General features: G+C 45.5%; 2 protein-coding genes across 6 annotated transcripts; both read right to left on the bottom strand.

Annotated features, from left to right (window-relative positions):
* Window positions 1-369: 369 nt before the first annotated feature.
* LOC114867562 (WD repeat-containing protein 62-like) lies at window positions 370-10,524 on the bottom strand. 5 transcript variants are annotated; one of them, XM_029170346.3, is made up of 33 exons: window positions 10,279-10,511; window positions 9,541-9,632; window positions 9,245-9,307; window positions 9,103-9,160; window positions 8,597-8,764; window positions 7,975-8,112; window positions 7,702-7,884; window positions 7,397-7,557; window positions 7,127-7,313; window positions 6,771-6,902; window positions 6,545-6,699; window positions 6,379-6,470; window positions 6,164-6,289; window positions 5,920-5,990; window positions 5,711-5,832; window positions 5,555-5,630; window positions 5,274-5,385; window positions 5,092-5,155; window positions 4,891-5,001; window positions 4,695-4,816; window positions 4,554-4,621; window positions 4,253-4,453; window positions 4,075-4,145; window positions 3,875-3,987; window positions 3,516-3,629; window positions 3,245-3,356; window positions 3,083-3,161; window positions 2,936-3,011; window positions 2,412-2,522; window positions 1,445-1,697; window positions 1,078-1,319; window positions 749-849; window positions 370-659 (listed from the first exon to the last, which is right to left on the bottom strand). In XM_029170346.3, the coding sequence occupies exons 1-33, from the start codon at window positions 10,366-10,368 to the stop codon at window positions 501-503; spliced, it is 4,023 nt and encodes a 1,340-aa protein (XP_029026179.1). In that variant the 5' UTR covers window positions 10,369-10,511; the 3' UTR covers window positions 370-500. The 5 variants fall into 5 exon arrangements, with proteins under 5 accessions (XP_029026179.1, XP_029026178.1, XP_029026180.1 ...); XM_029170345.3 differs by having other exon boundaries at window positions 7,127-7,316; XM_029170347.3 differs by having other exon boundaries at window positions 4,554-4,606; window positions 7,127-7,316; window positions 10,279-10,509.
* Window positions 10,525-17,555: 7,031 nt separating this feature from the next.
* On the bottom strand, window positions 17,556-24,040 carry rffl (ring finger and FYVE-like domain containing E3 ubiquitin protein ligase). Its single transcript, XM_029170138.3, has 8 exons — window positions 23,783-24,040; window positions 23,100-23,278; window positions 21,752-21,949; window positions 21,401-21,652; window positions 20,863-21,067; window positions 20,170-20,193; window positions 19,646-19,856; window positions 17,556-19,421 (listed from the first exon to the last, which is right to left on the bottom strand). Exons 2-7 carry the CDS (start codon window positions 23,274-23,276, stop codon window positions 19,672-19,674), a joined length of 1,041 nt encoding a protein of 346 aa, XP_029025971.1. The 5' UTR covers window positions 23,277-23,278; window positions 23,783-24,040; the 3' UTR covers window positions 17,556-19,421; window positions 19,646-19,671.
* Window positions 24,041-24,637: the final 597 nt, after the last annotated feature.

Raw genomic sequence — 24,637 nt, forward strand, 5'->3', positions numbered from 1 at the left:
AGCTCGACGCAGCCCAGATACTGAGGAGCGACTCGGAACCGGGCCACGTGGAGCCGTGTCCGGCTCAAGCTCCGGACTTCGCTTCTCTTCGCGTCTGTTGTTGAACTTCTGCTGCTTCTCACGTCTCCGCCCGCTCACAGCGCTTCCTGGTTCCACTAGAGAGCAGGCGCGCACGCGCATTCTGCAGGGCGCGCTCCCGAGACTCTATTCATCCGTTTGTTGTGTACAGTACTGTTTTCTACATGAAGTCTGACTCGAACCCAATCGAATAAAAATAAATTAATGAACCCAATAAATAAATCTGTGAAAGCACAAAAACTTTATTACAGAATCTACAGTTTATGTACAAATGCAGTAAAAAAAAAAAACAAAACACAGACATAAGGTGCTTTAAAATAATACTGGTGTTTTTTAGTCATTGACCTGAATCAGCACTGGTTCTGGTTCAGTCGGTCCAGTTTGTTCTGGATTGTCGGGACCAGCGGCTCTGAGCAGAGACCTCATCGCTCATCATCCCCGCGTCGACCGGTGGAGGCGCTGCCGTTGTTGGGGCCGTGTTCCTGCAACACGGACTTCAGCTCAGCACTAACGTCATCGAACGCCTCCTGCAGCACAGACAACATCTGACGCTGCTCTGTGACCTGGGTGGATCTGCCGAGCTGAAGAAAGCAGAGCGTGGTGTTTTACACAGAAACGCTGTGACACTGATGTTTTAGACTGGACTTTAAAGTCTGTAACGGCAGCGAACCTGCTGGTAGAGATGAACGGCTCGTCTCACGGTCTGCCTCAGGTCTACGGTGACACACTCGCACTGCTGCAGACTCACCGACTCCTGAACATCAACTGAACCTGCAATGACAGGCGGCGGCTCATTTGCTTCTACAGTCCAAACATGCTACCAGACACACGATGCGTTAATCTTTAGCAAAGCACATGTTCGAAGCCAAACTCAGCCCAGCAGGTCAATACTAGAATCAGATGAAACAGAACAGAGCCAAAACATTGGCACAGACAATAATAGTAACAGTTAGGACGTATCTTCATAAAGAATGATCCGGCTCTGTCTGTGTGTGTCACCTGGATCAGCCTGAACCCTGGTTTCGGAACCTCCTGCCCTTTCCTCCTCTACGGCAGCGGGGCAGGTGATGAGGTCACAGGCTGTGGCCGTGGTGGAAGGGGAGACAGTGGGGACGAAGCTCAGGGCGAGAGTCTCATCTCCGCTGCGCCTCCTGCTGACGCCGTCCTGTGATGCTGCTGTGGGGGAGGTGTCCGTCACACGGCTAACTGCAGGTAAGTGAAGCTGACGTGATGGAGCATCACTGACGGAACCGAAGGAGGAGGACGCACAGAACAGACAGCACATTGATACCAGACAGAAAAACAACCTGACCTGATACAGATGCGATGCAGGAAAACAGACCATTTGCCTGTGATGTTGTGATACCTGCAGGTCTTGTCCCGATGGGCTTCAGAGTTGGTTCTGATGAGGTCCAGGCTGGCAGACAGCAGCGGGGCAGGAGGCTGAGGTTCTGAAGAACACACATTCTCTTTCTCCTCCTGACTGAAGATGTTAGCATCATGGATCAGTTTGGCTCTAGAGCTGGTCGTCGTTCCCAAGGATCCGAGCCTCGGTGCCTCCTGCTGGGCCACGGCCGCCTCACAGCCTGTGTGAGCTACCAGACTCCTGGAGGCGACGTCTGATGGTTCAGGAAGAAGAAAGTGGTCAGACAGTGACGCCAACAGGCAAAAGACACTCGACGGGATTAGTTCCAGTCAGACGTCCAGCGATCAATGACACTGGGAAATTTTCTGATGTGTAACTGGAGCAAATGCCTCAAAGTGTCAGTGGAACACTGAGGAAGTAAAGAAAGCAACTATCACGTAAAGGCCCCAGTGGAGAATCCAGAGGGACACGCATTCACAAAGTTACTGCATCGCTTGTGAAACATTTGCAGCTGCTTTATGCTCAGGGTAAATCAGACAGAACAACTGAAAGCAGATGTGGTTTAAAGTATCAAAGACTGACAGATGAAAGTGATGACATGAGAAAACAGCAACACGAGACGTTGGGTTTGATTTTGCTGCTCAGTCACATTACTATTTCTGAATCTTCACCCATGTCCTCTAAGTGACATCACTTTTGTAAATTCAATTCATCAACTGTATAAAAGCCGACTGCTTTTTCCTCAAGTGACAGAAAAGTAAGACACAGAATCAACATCCACAAACAGATCAGAAAATCACCCATGTTTTAAAATGTATCAGGGAAAAACAAATCAAAACAAATTTGCTAAACGCCAGTGAACCCACAGTGAGGAAGTGAATCGGTGACTGTTTCAATTTCCACCACACAAATGAAACCCTTCAGTTTGACTAGAGAAAACACCAGGATGCCCGACACACCTCCTGACCTCTGCACTGGACGACCACCACAGTGTGTCGTCGACGCACTGGGCGGCGAATGGGCAGATGGGAAATCACACAGGACGTTCTTCTAGAATGCACTGACTTCTGGCGCGGCACTGTGGTCACACAGAAGCAAACGCTGAGGCAGTAACTTAAAAGACCAACATGTATGATATGAGGAGTCCCTCTGGGAAGCACCATCCTCCTCCTCCACCTGCAGAGCAGACATGATGAAGGACGCTATTGCTAGTTTCCATCCCTCAGCAGAACGGTTGTCATCCACCATCTCAGTCTAATCCAGAGCACAAAACTATGACGCAAATATTACCTGGTTCTTTTTTCCTTTAAATCTATTAACCTAGGGAAGAAAAAAACTAATCTGTGCATCACAACATCAACTGGAGGTGAAGCAGCACTTAAACCTGAACTTTATTTACGGTTTATCAAACACCTTTAGACCAACAAGCCAGTCTGACCTGTCCTCCTCAGTCTCCCTTCACTCCTACTCCAACAATCAGAGGTCACTCACCTACACAGCTACTGCTGCTCTTTTCTTTTAGAGCCGACTCCAGTGATGTGGCTCCGTTGCTTGAATCCACGTTCACCTGGAAGAGAGAAACTATTCAGTTGATAAGAAAAACAAAATAACAACTTTGTTTCAGCTGCGTCCATGTACCGAAGTGTTGCTGATGTTTCTCTCCTCCAAAATCCGAGTGGGGATGAAGACAGGCGGTGGCACTCTGCTTGCCCAGGGCCTACAACAGAGCAGAAGCAAACAGTAATGGCCATGTTACTGAGCAAAAGGTCAAAGGTCACCACATCCGTCCCACACGTCTACCTGAGTCGGTCCTGAAATCGAGAGAGGAAACGGGTGGAGATGCTGAGTCGAGGGTTTAGGAAGTTTTTTTCCTCTACAGGCTGCAGAGTTCTGAGGTCAGTGTCAAACTTTTCTGAAAGATCAGAGGTCATAAAGTTCATGTGTGGAGCAGGATGATGTTCGATAACAGGTCAGGAGTAAACAACCTGGCCTCAACCCCCAATAAGCATGGACAAACAAACAATTAATTCCTCTTCTAAACCATCAGAAGGAACAAGCAGTTATTTCATACCTTCACTCAGACTCAAAGCCAGAGTGTCAAAATGGTTCTTCAGAGAGTTCTGGTCCTCGTCGTCCTCCAGACCCAGACTGCCCACAGAGCTGCACTGACTCAGCGAGTCTGTGTCTGACAGGGAGGATGGGGTTTAACAACGCGTGCATGGAGAAAACTATAGGTACAACTAGAAATGTCCTGTGCTCATTTGTGCAGTAAAAAAAGGATCCTTTGGGTCTAAAGTTAAAATAAAATAAAATAAAATAAAATAAAATAAAAACCAAGGTAAATGCACAACATCAGGACTTAGATTTCTCCTCTTTGGAGGGTCTGATCATTTGAGTAAACACGACTGAATGGGTTTCGTAGGAACCTACCGGCCTCATGCTGCTGCTCCAGACTTCCTGCTGAGCCTTCTGAGTCCAGACACAGCTGAGACTGACCTCTGACCTCCAGCTGCAGGTCGCCAACACCTTCAACATCGAACTCTCTGACAACACAAACAGTGACGGGATCCAGCAGCTGTTAAACAGTATGTTGAAACAGGAGCCATGAATAGAAGCGATAGACCTGTCACCTGTCAGTCGTAGTGTTCGGGTTGGGGTAGAGGATGTAGCTGTTCCTGTCCACACCTGTGGTTTGCAACACCTGAACATCACGCAGAAACAAGATTAAAATGTTGCTGGGATTCAGACAAAATGCTGTCAACAGGTTGAACTACTGACAAAGTGGAGGAGAGTCACAGCAGCTCTCACCTCATCATCTCCATCTTCCTCCTCCAACATGCTGTCCAGAGTCTGAGGGTGGAAGTCTTCCTCCTCCTCTTCCTCCTGACTCTTTGTGGGACTTGGAGAGAAGATGGAGCAGATGGTCAGAGGGTTGAACTGTTCCGTCCAGCGACTCCGCACTTGATGAGGGCTCGATTCGGACTGGACGAACGAGGTCCCGTGACCCTGCTGAACACACAACACACACCTGAACACAGCTACAGGCTGTTCAAGCGTCTGAGTGTTAGCCTTCACATCACAGACAAAGGGACTTAAACATCACACTGACCAGTTTTCGAAACCACATGGGCAGTTTTCCGTTGGTCTCAAGCAGCGGAGCATCTGAAACACAAGCGGCTACATCAGCAGCAGTGGTTCCAGGAGACTCCAAAGAAAGAAGTTATGCCTGATTTTAAGATGCAAACCCTACCATGAACTGAACCATCCTCCTCACTGTGAGAAAAGTCCAGTCTAGTTGGAGTCCTGAGGTCAGACTCTTCGACTTCCTGTATTTGATGTAGCCGAGAGGAGGGAACGGTAAATGTCTCCCTCCTGAAAAATAACAATGTCAGCATGATTAAATGGATCTGTGTGAACTGGACTCCAGGACGTTTCCTCCCTCACACCTGATGTTTGGCTTCTGGCTGCTGGTCTCAGATACAACTTTTAGGTTGAGGCCTCGCTTCTTCCTCATGGTGCTGGTCATCTGAGAGTCCAGCCTCCACATGAACACACAACTACATGCACAATACAAATACAAAGTATGATAATATGGATGAGGAGACCTTGTTACAGAACAAGTTTGTGTTGAAGTGGATGAAGTTCACCTGTCTGCTGAGACTGTGATGAGGTGTCTGCAATCCTGACTGAATCTCATGCTGGTCACAATCTCTGAGTACACAAACACAAAGGTGAGAATACGGCCCCACCCTGATGCAGACACAGCTCATCTTGTGCCCTGTGAAATAAGTGCAGCTCATGTCCTTCCAGACAAGATGGATTTAGTTACCTGAATGTCCAAAGAGCGTGGCTACACATTCTCCTGTGTGATAGTCAAAGATGGTGATGTTTTTATCAGAGCAGCTGGTGGCATAGAAACTCCCTGAAGGGTCCATCTGAACCTGCAGACAGTGACAAAAACAAGCGCACACCTTTAGTCAGCAGTGAAGCTTACTGCCCCAGGTCAATGTCTACACCAGCACCAACAGCCCAACGTGAAGATAGTGAACGGTGCAAGTGAGCAGAGGAGGTGACGAGGAGGAGCCTGGGAAACCATTACTGTGTCTGTACCTTTAGCAAAGCTCCTTCATCACTGGACGAGCCTTTCAAACACTTCTTAATTTTCCCAGTTTCTGTGTTGTAGACCCTGAAACACAGACTACTCATATAGATCACAGGATTTTAAGAAGCTTTGATGAAACCACTGTGTGACAACCTCATTGTTACCTGATATTTCTATCCTGACAGGCGATGGCAACGTGTGTCCCTGACGAGTCCAGGTCCATGTCATACAAGGTGGTCTTCTCCACCACGTGATGACTTCTGGAGAAGGACAAACCCTTCACAGTCTGGAGCACAAAGAATTAGCAGGTCACAGGCAGAGAAAAGCATTTTACACACGAGGCTCTGCAGATAAGGGCTGTGCTCACACTGACCTGTTCAACTGTCTGAAAGTAGATGCTCTTGTCAGCTCCGCAGCTCACCATTCGGACCTCAGGACTCACCCCTGGAAAACAGGTAACAGTGTGCTTATCCAGAACAAGCAACAGTGACACCAAACTGACGAGCGTGATTATACAAATGCAGCAGAAACAGACAGTCTGCATACCTGAACTCTTTTTTTTTAAGAGGATGAAGAAGTCACACAAGCGATTAATAAAGCTGAATGTGACCAGTTACCTGTGAATTTGACAGCAGTGATGGAGGCAGAGTGGTCATTCAGAGTCCCCTCCAGGTCGTAGTTCTTCTCCAGGTTGAAGATGTGGATCAGTCGATCCCTGCTGGCTGAGGCCAGCAACTTCACACCTTAAACATCAGGAGTCTCATTACTTGAAACAGACAAGCACCAGATGGTTCTGTACGGTGGCCACTACACCGACCGTCCAGGTTTATACCTGTGGACTGAGGCGAGTACTCCAGACACAGAACTTCAGAGTCATGAGCCTCAATCTTCACCAACTCATCCAGAAACTCCAGACCAAAAATCCTAAACACAGAGGAACATGTCAGCAGGACTCAGATCTGTCTGAGCATGTTGCCACGTTACCACATGTATATTACCGAAGGTTTCCACAGCGGTCTGCAGCTGCCAGGTGCTGTCCATCAGGGCTAATACTCAGCACTCTGATCCCAGCCTTCCCATCAGCCCCTGATGCTTCCCCCTCTGCCTGCAGGTGCTGCGTGTTCTCCCCCACATACAAAATCCTCAATAGGTCCTGAGCGATTAACACAGGGACGGATGTAACAGAGGTAAACGTACATACTTGGAAGCAGCTGTTGTTCTTACGTTACTGTAGAGGTTCCTAGGTCCAGGTGATGAGTCCGTGTGCCACAGCCTGATGGTGTTATCAGATGAGCAGGTAAGAAATGAGGACAGAGGAAGACAGGCTAGAGACACATCTGCTAGCTCTGGATACACCTGGAAGACCAGGTCAAAGGTCACAGCGTTGCACAAGGTCCTACAGCTGTTCTGCTTTTATTTAAAAAAGACTTCTGTGAACATTTAAGTACTTTAAATGTGGTAATTTCTGTAGGTAAATCTATGTAATAGATTTACACTGGAGATTCTAGTATTAGGTATTTCTGAAAGGTATTTAGACATCAGTCAAGTGAGAGATCATCCTACAGCATTTGTACACTGACCTCAACGCTCCACACACAGCTGCTGTGGTAGAGAGCGGAGTACAGCTTCCTCACATTCTTCACATCTTTAACGTCCCACACGTACACACTGTGGTCGTTGTACACGCAGGTAAGGTGTCTGGATGCAGGGTCAAAGGTCAGAGCCAGCGTGTCTGGGTACTGAGCACCTGGACTGACAGGTAGCAGGCTTCTGGGAGGAAAGAGAGTAATAAGAGGATTTTGTGTATCTGGGTTTTACTGGTGACAATCCAGTGTCCGCAGTGATGGTACCCGTGCTGTAAACTCTGTGCAAGGTCGACTCCCAGGCTGTGCGGCCGATGTAGATTGGTGATGTACTGCAGATTGGCAGGATTAAACAGTCTGACCACACCATCAGCACATCCACAGAAAATGAAGTCCTCACTGACGGACAGGCAGCTCACAGACGACGTCTGCAGCAACAGTAAACATACAGTTTTCTGATCAACCCAAAGCGTTTGTTTATGTCAACTGTGCTTTAATATGTAGTAATCAATAGATAAGCTGTAGCTTCAATACATAGAATACAGGCGGGTCCAGCTGCGCTCCTCACTGACCTTCAGGTTGACATAGGTCTCCAGCTGTCGCCTGCAGTTAACCAGGCACAGCAGGCCAGAGCTGGTGATGCAGTAGGTGCTGGACGACGCAGAGCCACGGCCACATGACACCCCACAGAACACACTGTTTTTATGGTCCCCTAGCAACCCAGACCGACCGATCAGGGGCACCGTGCTGTTCACCTGGACACAAAGAAGGTTCACACAGTCAGCCTCAACTGCTGCAGAATGAACGAACGGTCACCGAGCTGTGACTGGTCCATGCTGCAGTACCCGCCGCTCTTTGGACGCGTCCAGGTACCAGAACTTGACGTGACGGTTTCCTGCAGTGACGAAGTAGCTACTGTCCTGAGAGAAGGACAAAGCATACACTCGGCTGGAAACTTTGTTGGAGGCGATGATGGCACCTTTCTGCTCAGAGAGACAAAGTATTATTTTTAATAATCATTAGAGCACCACATTTGAAGAAATACCACATTATTATCTTTGTGTTTCTGTTTTCAAGGTTTCATAACAGATAGTGTCTCATCTAAAACCATACAAGCTAACGCCTGATACACGTGAGAAAACATCATTTATTGGCCTATTTAAAAAAGGAAAAAAAAACTGTCCTGTGTTTAGCATTAATTCAAACTTTAGCCAAGGTCCAGACATGTTCATTAGCTCAGCTAACAGTCTTCACATTAAAAGTTTGAAACATGCAAAATATGTAGGAAGATGCTGTTCATACTGCAGTAATAGGACAGACTGTTTGCTACCACCTGCTAAGGTAGATAGATAAACACAGTAATAGTACATGTGGAGTACTGTTGCAGTTTCATCCAAATGGATATAAATGTCAAGCGGTTTCATTGTCAGCGCCTGGTGGAGGGTGTGCATTCCTGTGCTTGCTCACCCTCCAGTCCCAGACGCTCACAGTCATGTCGTGCTGGTATCCCACAGAGACAATGTAGCAGCTGTTTGTAGAGAAGGCCACACAGGAAACGCCGTATTTATGAGACTGAACCTCAGCCACCTGGACGCCGCTCACCTCCCACACCCGCACACAGGGCATGCGGCCGCTCTGAACACAAGTGACACAACGCATTCACTACAGTAAGCTGATAATGTGCCGTCTGTGCCCTTGATTCAATGGGGGGGTCTGTGATCGTCATTTACAGCATGAGAATCGTTAATGAAAAACATGATTCCAACAGAATAAATTAAAACAGATGACACATATGGCCCGAAACAACATATTGGCTCCAATGAAAGGTGATACAGTGACTTCTGACCATTGTGCAGTAGTTCGGGTCCAGCTTTGGTAGGCAGACAGCCTACTGCTGCATTCATTAATAGAGCCACAACGAACACCTGAGGTTTGTCCTCAGGTGTCCAGACAGACAACAACTCTGCTCTTACCTCACCAGTGACCAGGTATTTTCCATCATGAGAGAAAGCCAGAGCACTGAAAGGATTTCTGAAACACGGACACACCCTCGTCGTCATCATCATCATCATCATCATCGGACGTCAACAGCCAATGAACAGACCAACTCTCTACCTGGATGTGTTGATGATATGACTCTGTTTGTTCTTCTTTGGGTGAAGCAGCACAACAACACACCTGTAACAAACAGATTCCATCAAATACCTAACTAACTACTATTACAGCAGGCAGTGCTTAAACCAGCGGTGTCCAAGCGCTGTCCTCAAGGGCCGCTGTCCTGCTGCTTTTCCCCAACTCTCCCTGTCCCATCTAATACTGATTAGTCCCTCAGCAGAAAACTGACACATCTGATCACATCTGATCAGGACAGTGGCCTTCGGGGACTGGAGCTCAACACAGATGGGACTTACCCTGCAGGATAGGCAACAAGGCCACAATTTGGATCTGAGGTCAAACCACTGCTGCTGACTGTGCTGATACCCAGGACCTTCTCCAGGCTCACCTGCAGCAAACACACAAAGGAAAGTGCAGAAATACTGATGCTTTTATTGAACTTTGTTTGTGAATCTCGTTTTCTTGTTCTCGTTTGTGAATAGTTTGAGGCTGTGGGAAACAATAATACATTTGCGTCATGTACTGACAACCATGAAACATAATCAGTGTGATGAATGTGACGACATTTGGTTACATTATAGTCAAACTAACAACTCGTGTTCCACTGGACAAACATCTGTTAGCCAGAATGAGTGAATGGATACAACACAGTGGATTAGGTTTCATCTGACATCAGTCTGCAGAACTTAGCTCTCTGTCCCATTAAAGCCTCGGGACGTTCTTCCTTCAGGCGTTTGTTATTTCTATAAATCGCTGTACAAACTTGTGGCTTTCTGACCCAGATCAGCCTTTTACCGGTCCCGAACGCACCGACAGGCCGCCTCTACCGAGCCACAGGTGGCCTGCAGCTCATATTAAAACCTAAACATTGACTCTTTTATTAAGAAATTAAAACGCCCGACCTTTAAATCAGCAAGTTTTATTAAGTTCAGTGTAGTTAATTGTGTCAACGGCTCAATTCCGGTGTATTCTGAAACTAACGGGACTGTGATGCTAATAGCTAGCTCAGATAGCAGCGAGGAGCTGGACGTTACCCGGCAGCTCGTCTTTCGCCGCTGGTTCGGGCGGCTCTTCCTCCCCGCTGGCTGCCGCCTCTTCGCAGCGCAGTCCGCTCCGTCTGCCATGACACCCCTGCTCCAAAGCCTAGCTTAGCGTCATGCTAACTGTGGCTGAAGAAACCTGACACTTATGTGCGCGGCGGGACTCCGGTTCAAACTGAGCTCCGCCCACTGTCTCAAAAACCCACCAATAGATCGCTAAGGTTTCTCCCTCCGCTCCCTGACAACCAATGAGTCGCGTCCAGCCAGCGCTACCCCCAAAACAGCGACGAAGCACATAGCAACCACTAACTCCATGACGTCGGCATAGTTTGATCTCATTTCCAGATTTCCACTACACATCCCCGTATTATAAATGGTAAAGGAATTCAGTTCTGCTCTGTTTTAGTCAAATTTAAATGATAACCCTACGCATGACTCTTTTCTCTTTAAACCTGAGAGGATCTACTAATAACAACCTTTACTGTGGTCCTGTCTATGATAGAACGGGGAAATTCAAAATAAACAAAAAAATCATACCAAATTATAAAATATTGCTACTGAAATTATAGCATTTGTGTTGTTAGAGTCAGTTCCGACACAGTCCTAAAAATAAGACTTTAAATCAATAAAAAAAAGTCAAAACTAAAATTATTAAGTGCAATTTCAGCCCAGACACTGGCAGCAAATGCCTCTTCCAATAATTTGCTGTGTTTACCTGTACAAAAACCAAACAAAACAAACAAGTCTACGCATGTGTAGATTTGTGACTTCAGTACATAATTATCTAATAATATATATATGTATATATAATTATCTAATATATATATATATGATTCTGCGCAGTATCCTTGCTGTTCCTAGGACTGCACTTTTCTGGACTGAGATTTCGGATGTTTTTCCAGGGATCTGTCGTAGCCACTCCTCCAGTTTGGGGGTCACAGCCCCCAGTGCTCCGATCACCACAGGCACCACTGTGGCCTTCACCTTCCAAGCCTTCTCCAGTTCTTCTCTGAGCCCTTGGTATTTCTCTAGTTTCTCATGTTCCTTTTTCCTGATGTTGCCATCGCTTGGTATTGCCACATCCACCACTACGGCTTTCCTCTGCTCTTTGTCCACCACCACAATGTCTGGTTGGTGTGGTGGAAATTTTCCATAAAGAAGTAGATGAGAGAGAGTTGTCCTTTTGTGCGATTTATTGAAATAATAAAGAAAATAAAAATAATGGGGAAAGCAAATAAAAAGCATGGATGTTGATCGTGCACATCAACAAACCAAAAACCAGCTGGGAGATCAGTGCACACACCACGAAGGTGTGATGCAAGAGCCCACGATCCTCAAGTTGCTTCTGCCTTTTAGCTTCTCTGTCCGACTAGGGTGGAATGTCTTTCTAACCCAATCAAATTACATGCACCATCTCCTCCCTGTCGCAGTGTGTGTGAAGATTTTTACTTTCTCACACCTGCATCGCTGACGTCCAACTATCTGTGAGAAAGGAGCACCAAGTCTCAACAGACAGAGACACAACTCCCCGACCTTGGGTTTGGGAGCTAGAGTTGAGAGTCTATCAGGCAGAGACAACCATTGAACAATCTAGGTGAAATGTCAAATGCATACAGTAAGACAAAACATAAGATATTAATTGCAGAACATAAGTCATAACTCGTATAATAACTGCATAGAAATGCATAGAAATAAGGAAGAGACATAAAAATAAGGAAGAGACAATTTTTCCCATAACAGTTGGTTCGCCATTACCATTCTGTCAGTCTGGATCTGGAAGTCCCACAGGATCTTGGCTCGCTCGTTCTCTACCACCTTGGGAGGTGTTTCCCACTTTGACCTTGGGGTTTCCAGTCCATACTCCGCGCAGATGTTCCTGTATACTATGCCAGCCACTTGGTTATGGCGTTCCATGTATGCTTTGCCTGCCAGCATCTTACACCCTGCAGTTATGTGCTGGACCGTCTCTGGGGCCTCTTTGCACAGTCTACACCTTGGGTCTTGTCTGGTGTGGTAGATCTGGGCCTCTATGGCTCTGGTGCTCAGGGCCTGCTCCTGTGCAGCCAGGATGAGTGCCTCTGTGCTGTCCTTCAGCCCAGCCCTTTCAAGCCATTGGTAGGATTTGTTGAGATCAGCCACTTCAGTTATGTTCCGGTGGTACATCCCGTGCAAGGGCTTGTCCTCCCGTGATGGTCCGTCTTCCAGCATCTCATCCTCTGTTCTCCACTGCCTGAGACATTCACTCAGCACGTCATCTGTCGAGGCCTTATCCTTGATGTACTTATGGATCTTGGATGTTTCATCCTGGATAGTGGCTCTCACGCTCACTAGTCCTCGGCCTCCTTCCTTGCGGCTAGCGTACAGTCTCAGGGTGCTGGATTTGGGGTGGAACCCTCCATGCATGGTGAGGCGCTTTCATGTCTTAACATCTGTGGTCTGTATCTCTTCCTTTGGCCACCTTATTATTCCCGCAGGGTATCTGATCACTGGCAGAGCGTAGCTGTTTATTGCCCGGGATTTGTTCTTGCCATTGAGCTGGCTTCTTAGGACTTGCCTTACTCGTTGGAGGTATTTGGCTGTTGCCGCATTCCTTGTTGCCTGTTCAAGGTTGCCGTTTGCCTGTGGTATTCCAAGGTACTTGTAATTGTCCTCAATGTCTGCTATTGTTCCTTCTGGGAGTGAGACCCCTTCTGTGTGGATTACCTTGCCTCTCTTTGTCACCATCCTCCCACATTTCTCGAGTCCGAATGACATCCCGATGTCCGAGCTGTAGATCCTGGTGGTGTGGATCAGCGAGTCGATGTCTCGCTCACTCTTGGCGTACAGCTTGATGTCATCCATGTAGAGGAGGTGACTTATGGTGGCCCCGTTCCAGAGTCGGTATCCATAGCCAGTCTTGTTTATTATTTGGCTGAGGGGGTTCAGACCTATGCAGAACAGCAGTGGGGACAGTGCATCTCCTTGGTATATGCCACATTTCATGGATACTTGGGCAAGTGGCTTCCCATTGGCTTCAAGGGTGGTTCTCCACAACCTCATCGAGTTTGCAATGAAGGCCCTTAGAGTTCTGTTGATGTTGTACAGCTCCAAGCATTCATTGATCCATGTGTGTGGCATTGAGTAGGCTTTCTTGTAGTCGATCCAGGCTGTGCACAGGTTGGTGTGTCGCATTCTGCAGTCTTGGGCGACTGTTCTGTCTACCAGGAGTTGGTGTTTGGCTCCTCTGGTATCCTTACCAATGCCCTTCTGTGCTTCGCTCATGTATTGACTCATGTGCCCACTTATCTTAGCTGCGATGATGCCTGACATGAGCTTCCATGTTGTGGAGAGACAGGTTATTGGCCGGTAGTTGGATGGGACTGTACCCTTTGAGGGATCCTTCATTATCAGGATCGTTCGCCCTTCGGTTAGCCATTCAGGGTGAGTCCCATCCCTTAGCAGCTGGTTCATTTGTGCTGCCAGGCGCTCATGGATTGCAGTGAGCTTCTTTAGCCAGTAGGCGTGGATCATGTCAGGGGCCAGGTGCTGTCCAGTTTTTCATACCTGAGACTCTATGTTGGATGTCTGCCACTGTGATAGTCACTGGATTCTGTTCAGGGAGGTTGCTGTGGTCTTCCCTCAGATCCACCAGCCACTGTGCATCACTGTTGTGTGATGCCTCCCTTTCCCATATACCCTTCCAGTACTGTTCAGTTTCCAGCCTTGGTGGGTCTGCTCTGTTGTTATTACCCTGCCATTGAGAGTACACTTTCGCAGGTTGTGTTGCGAACAGCCGGTTTATTCGTCTGGCTTCGTTATCTCTGGTATATCTCTTTAGGCGGCTGGCCAAGGCTTGTAGCCTTTGCTTGGCAGTTTCGAGTGCTTCAGGTATGGTCATCTGGCTGTACCTTCTAGGCATTGGTCTTTTCATTGCACCTCTCTGGGCCTCTGTCATTTGGCTCACTTCCCTCCGAGCTGCCTTGATTTTTGCCTCCAACCTTCGTTTCCATGGTGGGTATTGTTTCTCATGGCTCCCATGGTTGCTCTTATAGCCAAGCATCTCTAGGATCACTGATGCTGAAGCGTATATCAGCTCATTGGTTTCTGTGATTGTTGTGGTAGGGATCGCTCTCAATGCTGCATTCACATCTTCCATGAGACTTTCTGATGGTACTTCACTTAGCCGTTGTAGTGGGGTTCAATCTCGCCATGATCTTATTTTTCAGGTCAGTCGCTGCTTATTGGGGCTTCGTACCCAATTTCCGGTTGGGGAGATGGTGAAACCTCCCCTCTGAATTTCCCCAATTTCTTTTCAATTCCCAATTCAATTTCAATTCCCCAATTTTTCCCCCAATTTCCGGTTGGGGAGATGGTGAAACCTCCCCTCTGACCTGGCGTCCTGGCTCCCCCTTGCCGTAGCATTTGTGTTGTATCTCGTCAATCTCAAGTCGTGATAGCAGTTGGAACACTGGGCTACTAGTTGCTTCGCCGTCAGCCTTGAATGTGGGTTTCTCCGTTCCCATTCACCGCACATTCTTTGCATGTAACCCCTCTGACTAGGGTTACTTGAGTAGTAACATTCCAACAGAGCCTTGTTCTCGCATCTCAGCCATTTCTTTCTTGTTCCAGTAGCCCACTTCTCGCCAAGGTGCTCTGGTTCCCCAACACCTGGCGCAGACCTTGTTAGACCGGGCGACGTCTGAGCCGGTATCTCATGTGGTTCATTGTCTCTCATGATATGAGGTAGGCGGTAGCTTGAAGGGTCTTGCCCAAGGACCCACACTGGATGCCTATTTGCCCTAATGGGGATTCGAACCGGGAACCCCCCGCATGCAAGTCCTGTGACTTTACCGATTGAGCTATCCAGCGAGCGATATATATATATACACACTCTATTCTCACCCTCCGCGGGTGGTCTCATCCACTTTCCAAGCTCGGGTCCTCTACCAGAGGCCAGGGAGCTTGAGGGTTCTGCGCAGTATCTTTGCTGTTCCTAGGACTGCACTTTTCTGGACTGAGATTTCGGATGTTTTTCCAGGGATCTGTCGTAGCCACTCCTCCAGTTTGGGGGTCACAGCCCCTAGTGCTCCGATCACCACAGGCACCACTGTGGCCTTCACCTTCCAAGCCTTCTCCAGTTCTTCTCTGAGCCCTTGGTATTTCTCTAGTTTCTCATGTTCCTTTTTCCTGATGTTGCCATCGCTTGGTATTGCCACATCCACCACTACGGCTTTCCTCTGTTCTTTGTCCACCACCACAATGTCCGGTTGGTTCGCCATTACCATTCTGTCAGTCTGGATCTGGAAGTCCCACAGGATCTTGGCTCGCTCGTTCTCTACCACCTTGGGAGGTGTTTCCCACTTTGACCTTGGGGTTTCCAGTCCATACTCCGCGCAGATGTTCCTGTATACTATGCCAGCCACTTGGTTATGGCGTTCCATGTATGCTTTGCCTGCCAGCATCTTACACCCTGCAGTTATGTGCTGGACCGTCTCATTATTATATATATATTATATATTATATATATATATATATTTTATTTATTTATATTCAGGCATTTATATATATATTTTATTTATTTATATTCAGGTTCGTAATCATACAAAAGATTACGAATACAAATAAACACAAATTTTTCTCTCAACTTTGTAACTGAGAGAAAAAAAAAATTCTTGCGTTTCTTGAAGCTAAGGTATGTGGGTCAAAACTGACCCCAACACCATGAACATTACTATTGTTAAAATTATTAATAATTAAATAAATTAAACTAAAATGTTAAAAAGATGTGCCGTCCCTCAGTGATAGTAAGGTAACACAACAACCTTTTATTTATTAATGTAAATTTTTGAGGTACATTTTAACATTTTTAAAAAATTGAAATTGAAGTATATGATAAAAAATGTCCAAAGGCCCAGACCTAAAAACATGGAAACTATTCAATTTGCATTTTTATGCTGATGACTCAGTCATTTATTGTTGTGGACCAACACTTGACTATGCCATTGAAACCCTGCAGAAAACGTATGTCTCAGTGCAGACAAAACTAATGTTATGCTGTTCTCTAATTCTAGGAAGAGGCCAAAAATGGTTCCCTCAGTCTCCATTCTTGAGGGACAGAAAATAGAAGTCATGCATGTGTACAAATACCTATACCTAGTTTGATTGATGACTCCCTCACTTTTAAGCCACACATGGACTGTGAGGAGGCTGCAGTTAAAATTGTTTTTCAAACAGCTTGCTGCTGCCATGTTATGTGTTAGATTATGGAGAGCTTTTGTATATGAATGCTTCTGCTCAGTGTCACAAAATGGTCAATTCTGTTTACCAGGCTTCCTTGAGGTTCATCACAAACTGTTAAGTGTCACTAGGACAGAACTCTAGAGGCTGACTCCACAACATGCTCTTGTTTTTAATAAACCTGCTTGTAAATCAACTGTAAATTTTATTGTTTTTGATTGTATGTTAATTGTAAAATGTCGGCCTATCCTGCATATCTAGCTTTAGTGACAGACTGACCCTCGCTGTGTGAAGGAGATCTTTCCTACCTGCTGCTATCAGACTGTACAATCAGAACTGTTACCTCCCGGTCCATAACTCACCCACTGCATCAGTGGTCATGATAAAGAATTTCTTCAATGCAATATGTATATAATATACAATAATCCTTCCCATGACTCCATACTCATTCAACTCTGTATTGTGCCTTATTGTGCTGTTGCGAGACACAATTTCCCCACTGCAGGATAACTAAATGTTTTCTTATTCTTATTATCTTTTATCAGGGTTTTATAAATATTCAGGCACTTTAAGAAGCCTGATGGTCAAAACCAAACTTAAGAGAAAAGTGAGACAGTCGATGTTTTCTCATGTTGTTAAAGGGGTTTTGAGCTACGGTAGTTGAGCCTTGAAGGCCAACACAATGTGTTTTTTGTATTTTACTTCATTTGAATGTTGTTGCACATTATGCTAAGTACAAAAGTAAGATAGTGTCTGTCTTTGTCTATAGGTTTGATTTGACAGTGGAATTAGAGAAATCTGCTGCAGGTTTTTTGATACCTAGTGCCAACGGAAGGTGGGCTGGTTCCACAATAATAGCTTCCTGTTTTCTTTTTAAAAAACAGAATTAATGATCAAAATGCAGAAAAGGTTTTCTTCATAATGTCTGGGATCCCAGTGCATGTCAATGTAAATAAAAAAAAACTCATTAGATGAAAATAACATTTACATCTTGTCACACCACCTGTCTATCTCCATCCACAAAGATACACACAAACACAAATAACGAAGCCAAATCACCCAAAAATCTGTTTTATTAAAAAATTATACTATAAGGTTCACTCAACTCAAAACTAAACGCTGTAATTTATTAAAATATATGATAATAGCTCAGGGTTTGAATGAATTACTGCAAACCTGTGGGTCAGACGTTTTATGAGGTTGAAAGGCAAAGTTACAATCTGCAGCACAAAGTTTCCTGTTTTACAGCCTAAAATCTCATTTTAATTACTGGATTATTACAAACCACAAAACCTGTGCTGTGGACATCTGCTCCCAGCGGCGTTGCTTTAGTATCAGAGCCCTGATTATAGTCATATTCAGTTATACTGTAAGGAAGGATTCAAAGTGCACTTTAAGAGGACTAAGGCTGAGCTTCCATAATCCCAATAAACGACCAAAACAGACTAAGGGTAAATAAGAGCTCCCAAATCTAAAAGTGTCAAGCTTAATTTCACAACAAGTAAAAGCAAGACTATACACAACAAACTCAAACTTAAACTCACAGGAACAAAACCAGACCAATCTTTGACCAAAATGTTACAAAGTGTTACAGCATTGATAGATTAGTGCAAAAGACAAGACACATCACCAGTGTCTAACCAAAGAACTGTTTAAATCAATGTTCAACATGCCAGAGTCTGCAGGCAGTGGCCCATAACTCATGTGATCTTCTTTGTACAAAATTTGGAGCCTCTCAGGCACATGTCCCGGGTTTAACTGTTGTTTCCATTAAACCTGATGTAGTATAAAATGACAAAAGATCAAAGTCCAGTGCACAAGTCTACGCACAAGTTAAGTTTCAGGAATCCAAGCACCTTGTTGCAGTATTAATTCCAGGAACCTTTTGGAGATGATCATTATTAAACTATTGTCTTTGCAATTTTTATAAACATTTCTGTAACTCTGTTTACAGGCTTTTTAAATGTTCCCTTTTATTCTTCAAACAGAAACAACTGTCTTGTCTTAAATGTCAATAAAAGAATGTGAGTAGAACAGTCACTTTTTGGTTAAACTGGCTACAAAAACATAATGTTCACAACCTAAAAAAAACAACAAAAAGAAACCAGACAACTATAAAGGCAAACAGACTGTTCAATGGAAATGTAGGCATAAAATGAACATCAAACCTGATAAAAGGTCAGTTTGTTTTAAGGCAACTTTCGACATCCTGAACGACAGCCTGAAGGAACAGTAGCAGCATCAGATCCATCACGTGAAAACAAAGTGGTCATCGTTTGTCTCTTTAAGCTGGTCAGTGTTAGACACCATGTTTACTCTGGTTCAATCTCAGCACCAGCACATGGGTACTGACTGACGCGTCCTTCCTTGTACATGAACGCTGCCAACAGTTTGCAGCATCCCAGCACACATGGTAATGCTCATAAAATCACCAGCCTGTGGTGGAAACTTGAAATCAATCAAATCAACCAGTCCGTAGGAAAAGGAAAATGTGTAGGTTTGCCTTGGGAGACCCACAGAGTTGCCCATACCTTACTCCGCTGACTGTAATCTACAGTGTAACTACACAGTCCGTTTGATTTTAAGCATCATCAGGAAATTAAAGGTCAAAGGAAGACTTGATACCGTGCAGCTGGAGCCGATTGTCTTTGGTCCTTCTCCAAGTCTGTGGACAAACCTTCAAAAACCCATTCACATCGAGTCTTAGGAAAAAGCTTGTGAAAGGCACAAAGGCTCTGGGTAGAGAAGCTCAGGGCTTAAAGCTCATGAACAGATGTGTTGTACATTCATGTCTGAAAGTCAGATAAGGCCACTTCTCACATACTGCACGTTGTATTTATACTAGAAAAATAGACCTAACAAAATAAAAGCACTGAGCCCCTGTAGTAGGTCCCTTCAGGGAGGTTTCAAGATGTTCAGCCCTAAATAAAAGAAGAACAAGACGAGTCAGGATAAAATGGTGTCAGAACAACAAAAACTACACACATACATAAAACCTGTGAGATTAGAGGCAGGTGGAAACTTGGACACACACTGCTTTGAAGAAAACAATTAAACTGTGCTCTATGTAGGACTGCATCTGGTTTATCTGTTCATGAGCTAAATTCAACTGGTTTGAGAGGATGGTAGGGACGGGCTGATGTACCTGTAATCAGGTTGGGCCTGGTGGACTCAGGACTTGAAGACGTGGACGGCTCGGATGACGTACTGGCGGCAGATGGGACACTCATTCATCCTCTTACCACATTTGGTGCAGGTGACCATGTGACCACACTCCAGCAGGACGCAGTCGATCGGCAAGTCCATACAGATCTTACACAGGTTCTCTTCCTTACCCAGACCACAACCACCAGAGTCTAAAGGGAGACACAGGGCATAGTGTTCACCAATTCACCCAATATGATCCTCAGGAGGAAAAAACAAACAAAAAAAGCTACAGAGAAGTGGTCACTAAAACAAACCAACTAAAAAAGCCAGCCAGCTAAAAGCCAACTAAAAAAGCATCCCAGTCTGACATTTTAAACTGTTTACAAATGTGTACATTATTTCATCTGAGCAACAAAAAACAAAAAGGACACAAATGTAAACTATAGCTCAGTGATAGTTTCATCTCTATAACACATTACAAATGTATACAGACTAGTATAGATTTAAATGTGTTGAACTCACCTGAAGTATTCACAGCATTGGCAGCTGAAAGACAGAAACAGTTCATGAACTCGGGCTTTAATCTGGTCATTACTGCCTTTTCATATTTTGGATGCAAAGCAACAAAGGCTGTCTGTGCTCTGAGGAGGGCTGATCAGACAACCTACATCAACTCAGACAACTTATCCATTAAATCGTCCACAGAATCAGAAGGACTCTGGACTAGCCTGCCAAACCTTGTGAAACCAGATAAGCAGCAGATAAACAGAATTATGCATTTTTGTTGCCTGAACAGTGAAACATCAGCAGCATCACATCTACATCCTACATCTGAACTCTGCAATATGAACAAAAACGGTTGTGTTAAAGATAAAAAAAAAAAAAAAAAAAGAGAGCTGATAGTAACAGGTCACCGATCCTGTTCTTTGTCCCTTATCACCCTGAACATATTAAGACAAAGGTAGTGAAACCACTGAAGTTGATGTCATCTGAAGAATTAACACACCTGAAGGAACAGATTCCTGTAATGAAGTGAATGACCTTTCATTTCCTCTAGTGTCCCACAAAGGGCGCTGTCTGTGAACGCAGGGTGCTCCTGGATTTAACATGATAAACGCTGATGGTCTTTATTAAACAGGTTCAAACTGTTTCCCTGTTTCTATCTGCACAGTTTTTTGCTTAATACTCAGCTGTAGGTTTGGTCAGCTGACTCACACAGTAGATTCTGCTGGTCCTGATACAACCGGGTGACTCTCTCCATCAGCTCCCACTTCTCACAGCAGCCCTTATAGTTGACAAAGTTCCTGGCCAGGATTTCCTTCAACTGTCGGACGCTGAGAGCCTCAATATCATCCTCACAGCTGATGTCTGACAGAGAAGCCCGGCGACCTGAAACCGGGATGTCCTCGGGGTCCCAGTTCTGGAGCAGACAGCCGAGACACAGCGTTAGTGACAAGACACAGACACATACAGAAAAGCACAAGACCAGGAACTGATGAAACATCAGTCACACGTTTGTGACTTCAGACACATTTATAGAACAAACTTAAGGTCTTTTAAGATCAACGCAGATTCTGATTCACAGAGAAACAGATTAGTTAGTCTGAGAATAAAGTGTTTGAATAGAAAACCAAAATAATTTAGTAAACCTGGACAAATAGGAAAAGCTGAACCTGCCTCCTCTGAAATCTACTGAAACAAAAGACTGGACCAGTTCCAGGACCCCAAATAAGCAATATGCAGCTGATTTTACCTGGTCTTCATCTTGGTCTGGCTCAGTGGGGGGGGTCTCTATTGATGTGGGAGAGGCTTCAGGTTGTAGCGGAGGGGGGTCAGGGTTCTGGACTAGTGCAGGTGTGACAGGGTCAGGAGTTAAGACAGAGATGTTAGGACTGAGGTCAGGCAGGTCAGAAGTCTCAGAGGTAGGGTTGGAAGTTGGAGTGTCAGGGGTGGAGCTGTTGGATGGTGAAGACTGATGACCCAGGACCAGCTCCACCAACTCCTCCTGACAAACACGAAACTAGTTTTACTGGTGGAGCCGGCTCATGTGGGTTTCTTACTTACAACTATTTGCTTGCAAGAATAAACAACTAAACACCCTCACCTTCTCTCTGCACAGGTGTGTGGAGACCTCATGTAGGTGTAGGTAGTCCCTGAGCTCCTTCACCTTCAGCTTCATTAGCTCCGCCCGCTCAAGCAGGTTACCATAGAAACGTTGACAGGTGTGACAGAGGCGGGGCCGATGCTCATGCTGGGCAGAGCATCGGCTGCAGTAATTCTTCTTACAGTCCACGCACATGTGCTGAGGGTGAGAGGCAGAAAGTACTGTATAAATCGCTGGGTAGAACACAAGAGAAACCGACTAAATCCCACTAACACAGCAATTTAAATATCAGATCACAGTTGAATGGAATATCATTTATCGTGTCCAATTATTCTGAGCTGTATGTGAGATGCAAGACTGGAATCAAACCAATGCAAATAGATGGGTCCTGGAAATTAGGCTTAGCATGATAGGTCATTCTAAATGTGCTGGGTAATCCTTTAGTTTACTGTGTAATTCAAACAGCCACCGTACGTCCCAGGCAACTAAAAGAAGTACATTCAAATACCATGTTTCCTACAGGCCTGTGTTTAAAAAGTACTCAGCTTCCATGTGCTGTAAACCTCCTGCACCCAGAGATCAAACACAGACAGCGACACAAGAAGCTGCTGTGTTACACGTGTGAACACAGTGCAAAGACAAGGTCTGGACCGACAGACTGCGTCTCCATGACTGTCCCAGAATGGGTTTACATGGATTTAGGAAACCTGGTTGGTGCTGGCTACTCTACGTTCAGGGTCCAGAGTGAAACCGCTTTAGGAGCTCTGGGACCCAGTAGTTAAATACTAAACATGGTAAAGAAGAAGAGAAATAACAAACCACAAACAAAAAACACAAAATACAGAAGTGGACTGTATCGGCAAACAGTGACAATTCAGCAGGATCGAAACTTCCTGTTGGTCCAAAGAATCGGTTTAAAGTATCCCCACGTCTGAGTAGCTGCAACAAAACCCAAATACGAGTCTTTCACTCCTTAGCTTCAAGTCCAGGGAGTTTAGACAAAAATGTGTAGAGGAACAAGCCTTCAAATGATTTCTGTGATGGAGCAGAGTCTGTGTGCACGCTGCTCCACTAGAACGTCTTCACTCTGTGTGACTATCGGTTCTCAAAAGAACACAGGCCTAAACACGAGATACTAGTCAATTGTGTAAAGCGTTATCTTGTCTTTGGTTCTGTACAGGGTTCTAAACCCCAAGTTTCCCCCCTGAGGCTACTAAAACTAGCAAGTTCACTTCAAGGTCACAAACCCAGATCAGAAAACAGGGTTTGTAGAAGAGTTAAGCAAATAAAAGAGCACCCATAGGTCATCACCCTTCAGCCCGTCTTCAGGTTCTGCTGGCAGCGGTACCTTTCTGGCGGAGGCGTCAAAGCCCCCGCCGCAGCCCTTACAGCTGGGCCCGGCCGGAGGAGACGGCTGGCTGCTGAAGGCAGAGTTGGTGTAGGACTGGTTCCGTCTCTCAGCTCCATCAGACAGCTCAGCGTTGGTCGAGTCCATGCACAACCAGTTACAGCATGATGCAAACATCCCTGAGGACACACAAACAAGTAGTAACTACGACACCAGAGGCGGTGCAGCAGGTCACAGCTACGGAACCAGTGTGTCCTTATGAACTGGACTCGTTCTAACCGGTGAACGCGTCAACCACGTACCTACATATGACACCATACCATTGTAACTAGAACTATTTAACCAAATGACGTGGAGACACGTCCCAGTTAGTTTGTTACCAAACGGTTAAATCAAGATAACATCCCCCAATAACCCGTGATGCACATTTAAGTTGTGTTTCAGGACAAACGGGCGTTTACCTGCGAGACGGATCAAATTATAAACATCAAATGTCTACGGAGTCCAGTGCTAGCGGGACGCGAGCTAAGCTAACACTGGGCTAGTTAGTAAAGTTTCACCTAACTGAAGAGTGAACGCAAAGAAGGAGCCGACTGTCCCAGAACAGGCGTTTAGTCGACTAGATAGCAAACAGAACAACTAGCGAGCAGGCAGGAGCAGAACCTACGTGGAGCAGAACCTACCTGAGTGACAGGCTGCCGCAGCTAGCACACCGCTATCGGCTAACGGCTGCTAACCCGGAGACGTAGCTGGTTAGTTAACCAACACCAGCCGGCACTTTAAACCTTCACCTGGGGCTTGAGCGGCATGACGAGTCGAACCGAAGTACCCGAACTGAGAAACGAATCAGACTGAAGAAAGAGAACAACAGTGCCGAACCAGGAAGAGGAAGAGTGGGACTGTCACCACGGGAATGTTTCTATAGCTGTGAGGACCCGTAGTGACGTCACACATAATTTCAGGATACTCAAAGTTTCACTCTAATATTCTAAAGGTTACTAATATATGCCTGTATTTTACATTTAATCACTTTGGGGGGATGTTTTAAATACCACCTATATATTACAGTGACACACAACATCTGTAATATGAAGCGTGTTTTCTACAGACGCAATGTCTTCAACCAAAACCATCCAGTAATATTTGTCTTTTCTAAATTTTATTTCTAAAACACCATTAAACAAAACACTGGCGTTTTAAATGCATAGGACTCTGACGTCAACATCAACATGCTGCTCTTAACAGGAGTTGAGACGATGAAGTATGAAGAGCTGAATGTGCTCAGAATGAAACAGACCGCTTCCTCCCAGCGCTGCAAGAGAGGAACCTTTAGTTATGGCTGGTTCTCACCGACTATGACTTCTGTCGGTGCCATATTCTGACTTATTCCACAAATAAAAAGAAAAGAACGCAGGTTACACTAAAATTTACTAAACCAATTACAGATGTTGAAACCATTCCTTTTGATCCACCGTATAACAACAGGATTAAGTGTCAGTTGTGCTTGTAGGATCAGACACTTCGTCCCAGTTTTAAAG

Source organism: Betta splendens, chromosome 13 (assembly GCF_900634795.4).
Source record: "Betta splendens chromosome 13, fBetSpl5.4, whole genome shotgun sequence".
Lineage (NCBI taxonomy): Eukaryota > Metazoa > Chordata > Actinopteri > Anabantiformes > Osphronemidae > Betta > Betta splendens.

Bases quoted from the DNA above. Each gene is read 5' to 3' on its own strand.
- LOC114867562 (XM_029170345.3), bottom strand. From the start codon at position 10,368: ATGGCAGACGGAGCGGACTGCGCTGCGAAGAGGCGGCAGCCAGCGGGG. The intron at 6,903-7,126 runs GTCAGTGTACAA...CTGGTCTTCCAG, and splicing joins GCTGTGTGTGGAGCGTTGAG to GTGTATCCAGAGCTAGCAGA. The intron at 3,630-3,874 runs GTAGGTTCCTAC...CCTCCCTGTCAG, and splicing joins GGAGCAGCAGCATGAGGCCG to ACACAGACTCGCTGAGTCAG.
- rffl (XM_029170138.3), bottom strand. From the start codon at position 23,276: ATGTTTGCATCATGCTGTAACTGGTTGTGCATGGACTCGACCAACGCT. The intron at 21,653-21,751 runs GTGAGGGTGTTT...CGTGTTTGTCAG, and splicing joins CACACCTGTGCAGAGAGAAG to GAGGAGTTGGTGGAGCTGGT. The intron at 19,857-20,169 runs GTGAGTTCAACA...GTCTCCCTTTAG, and splicing joins CAATGCTGTGAATACTTCAG to ACTCTGGTGGTTGTGGTCTG.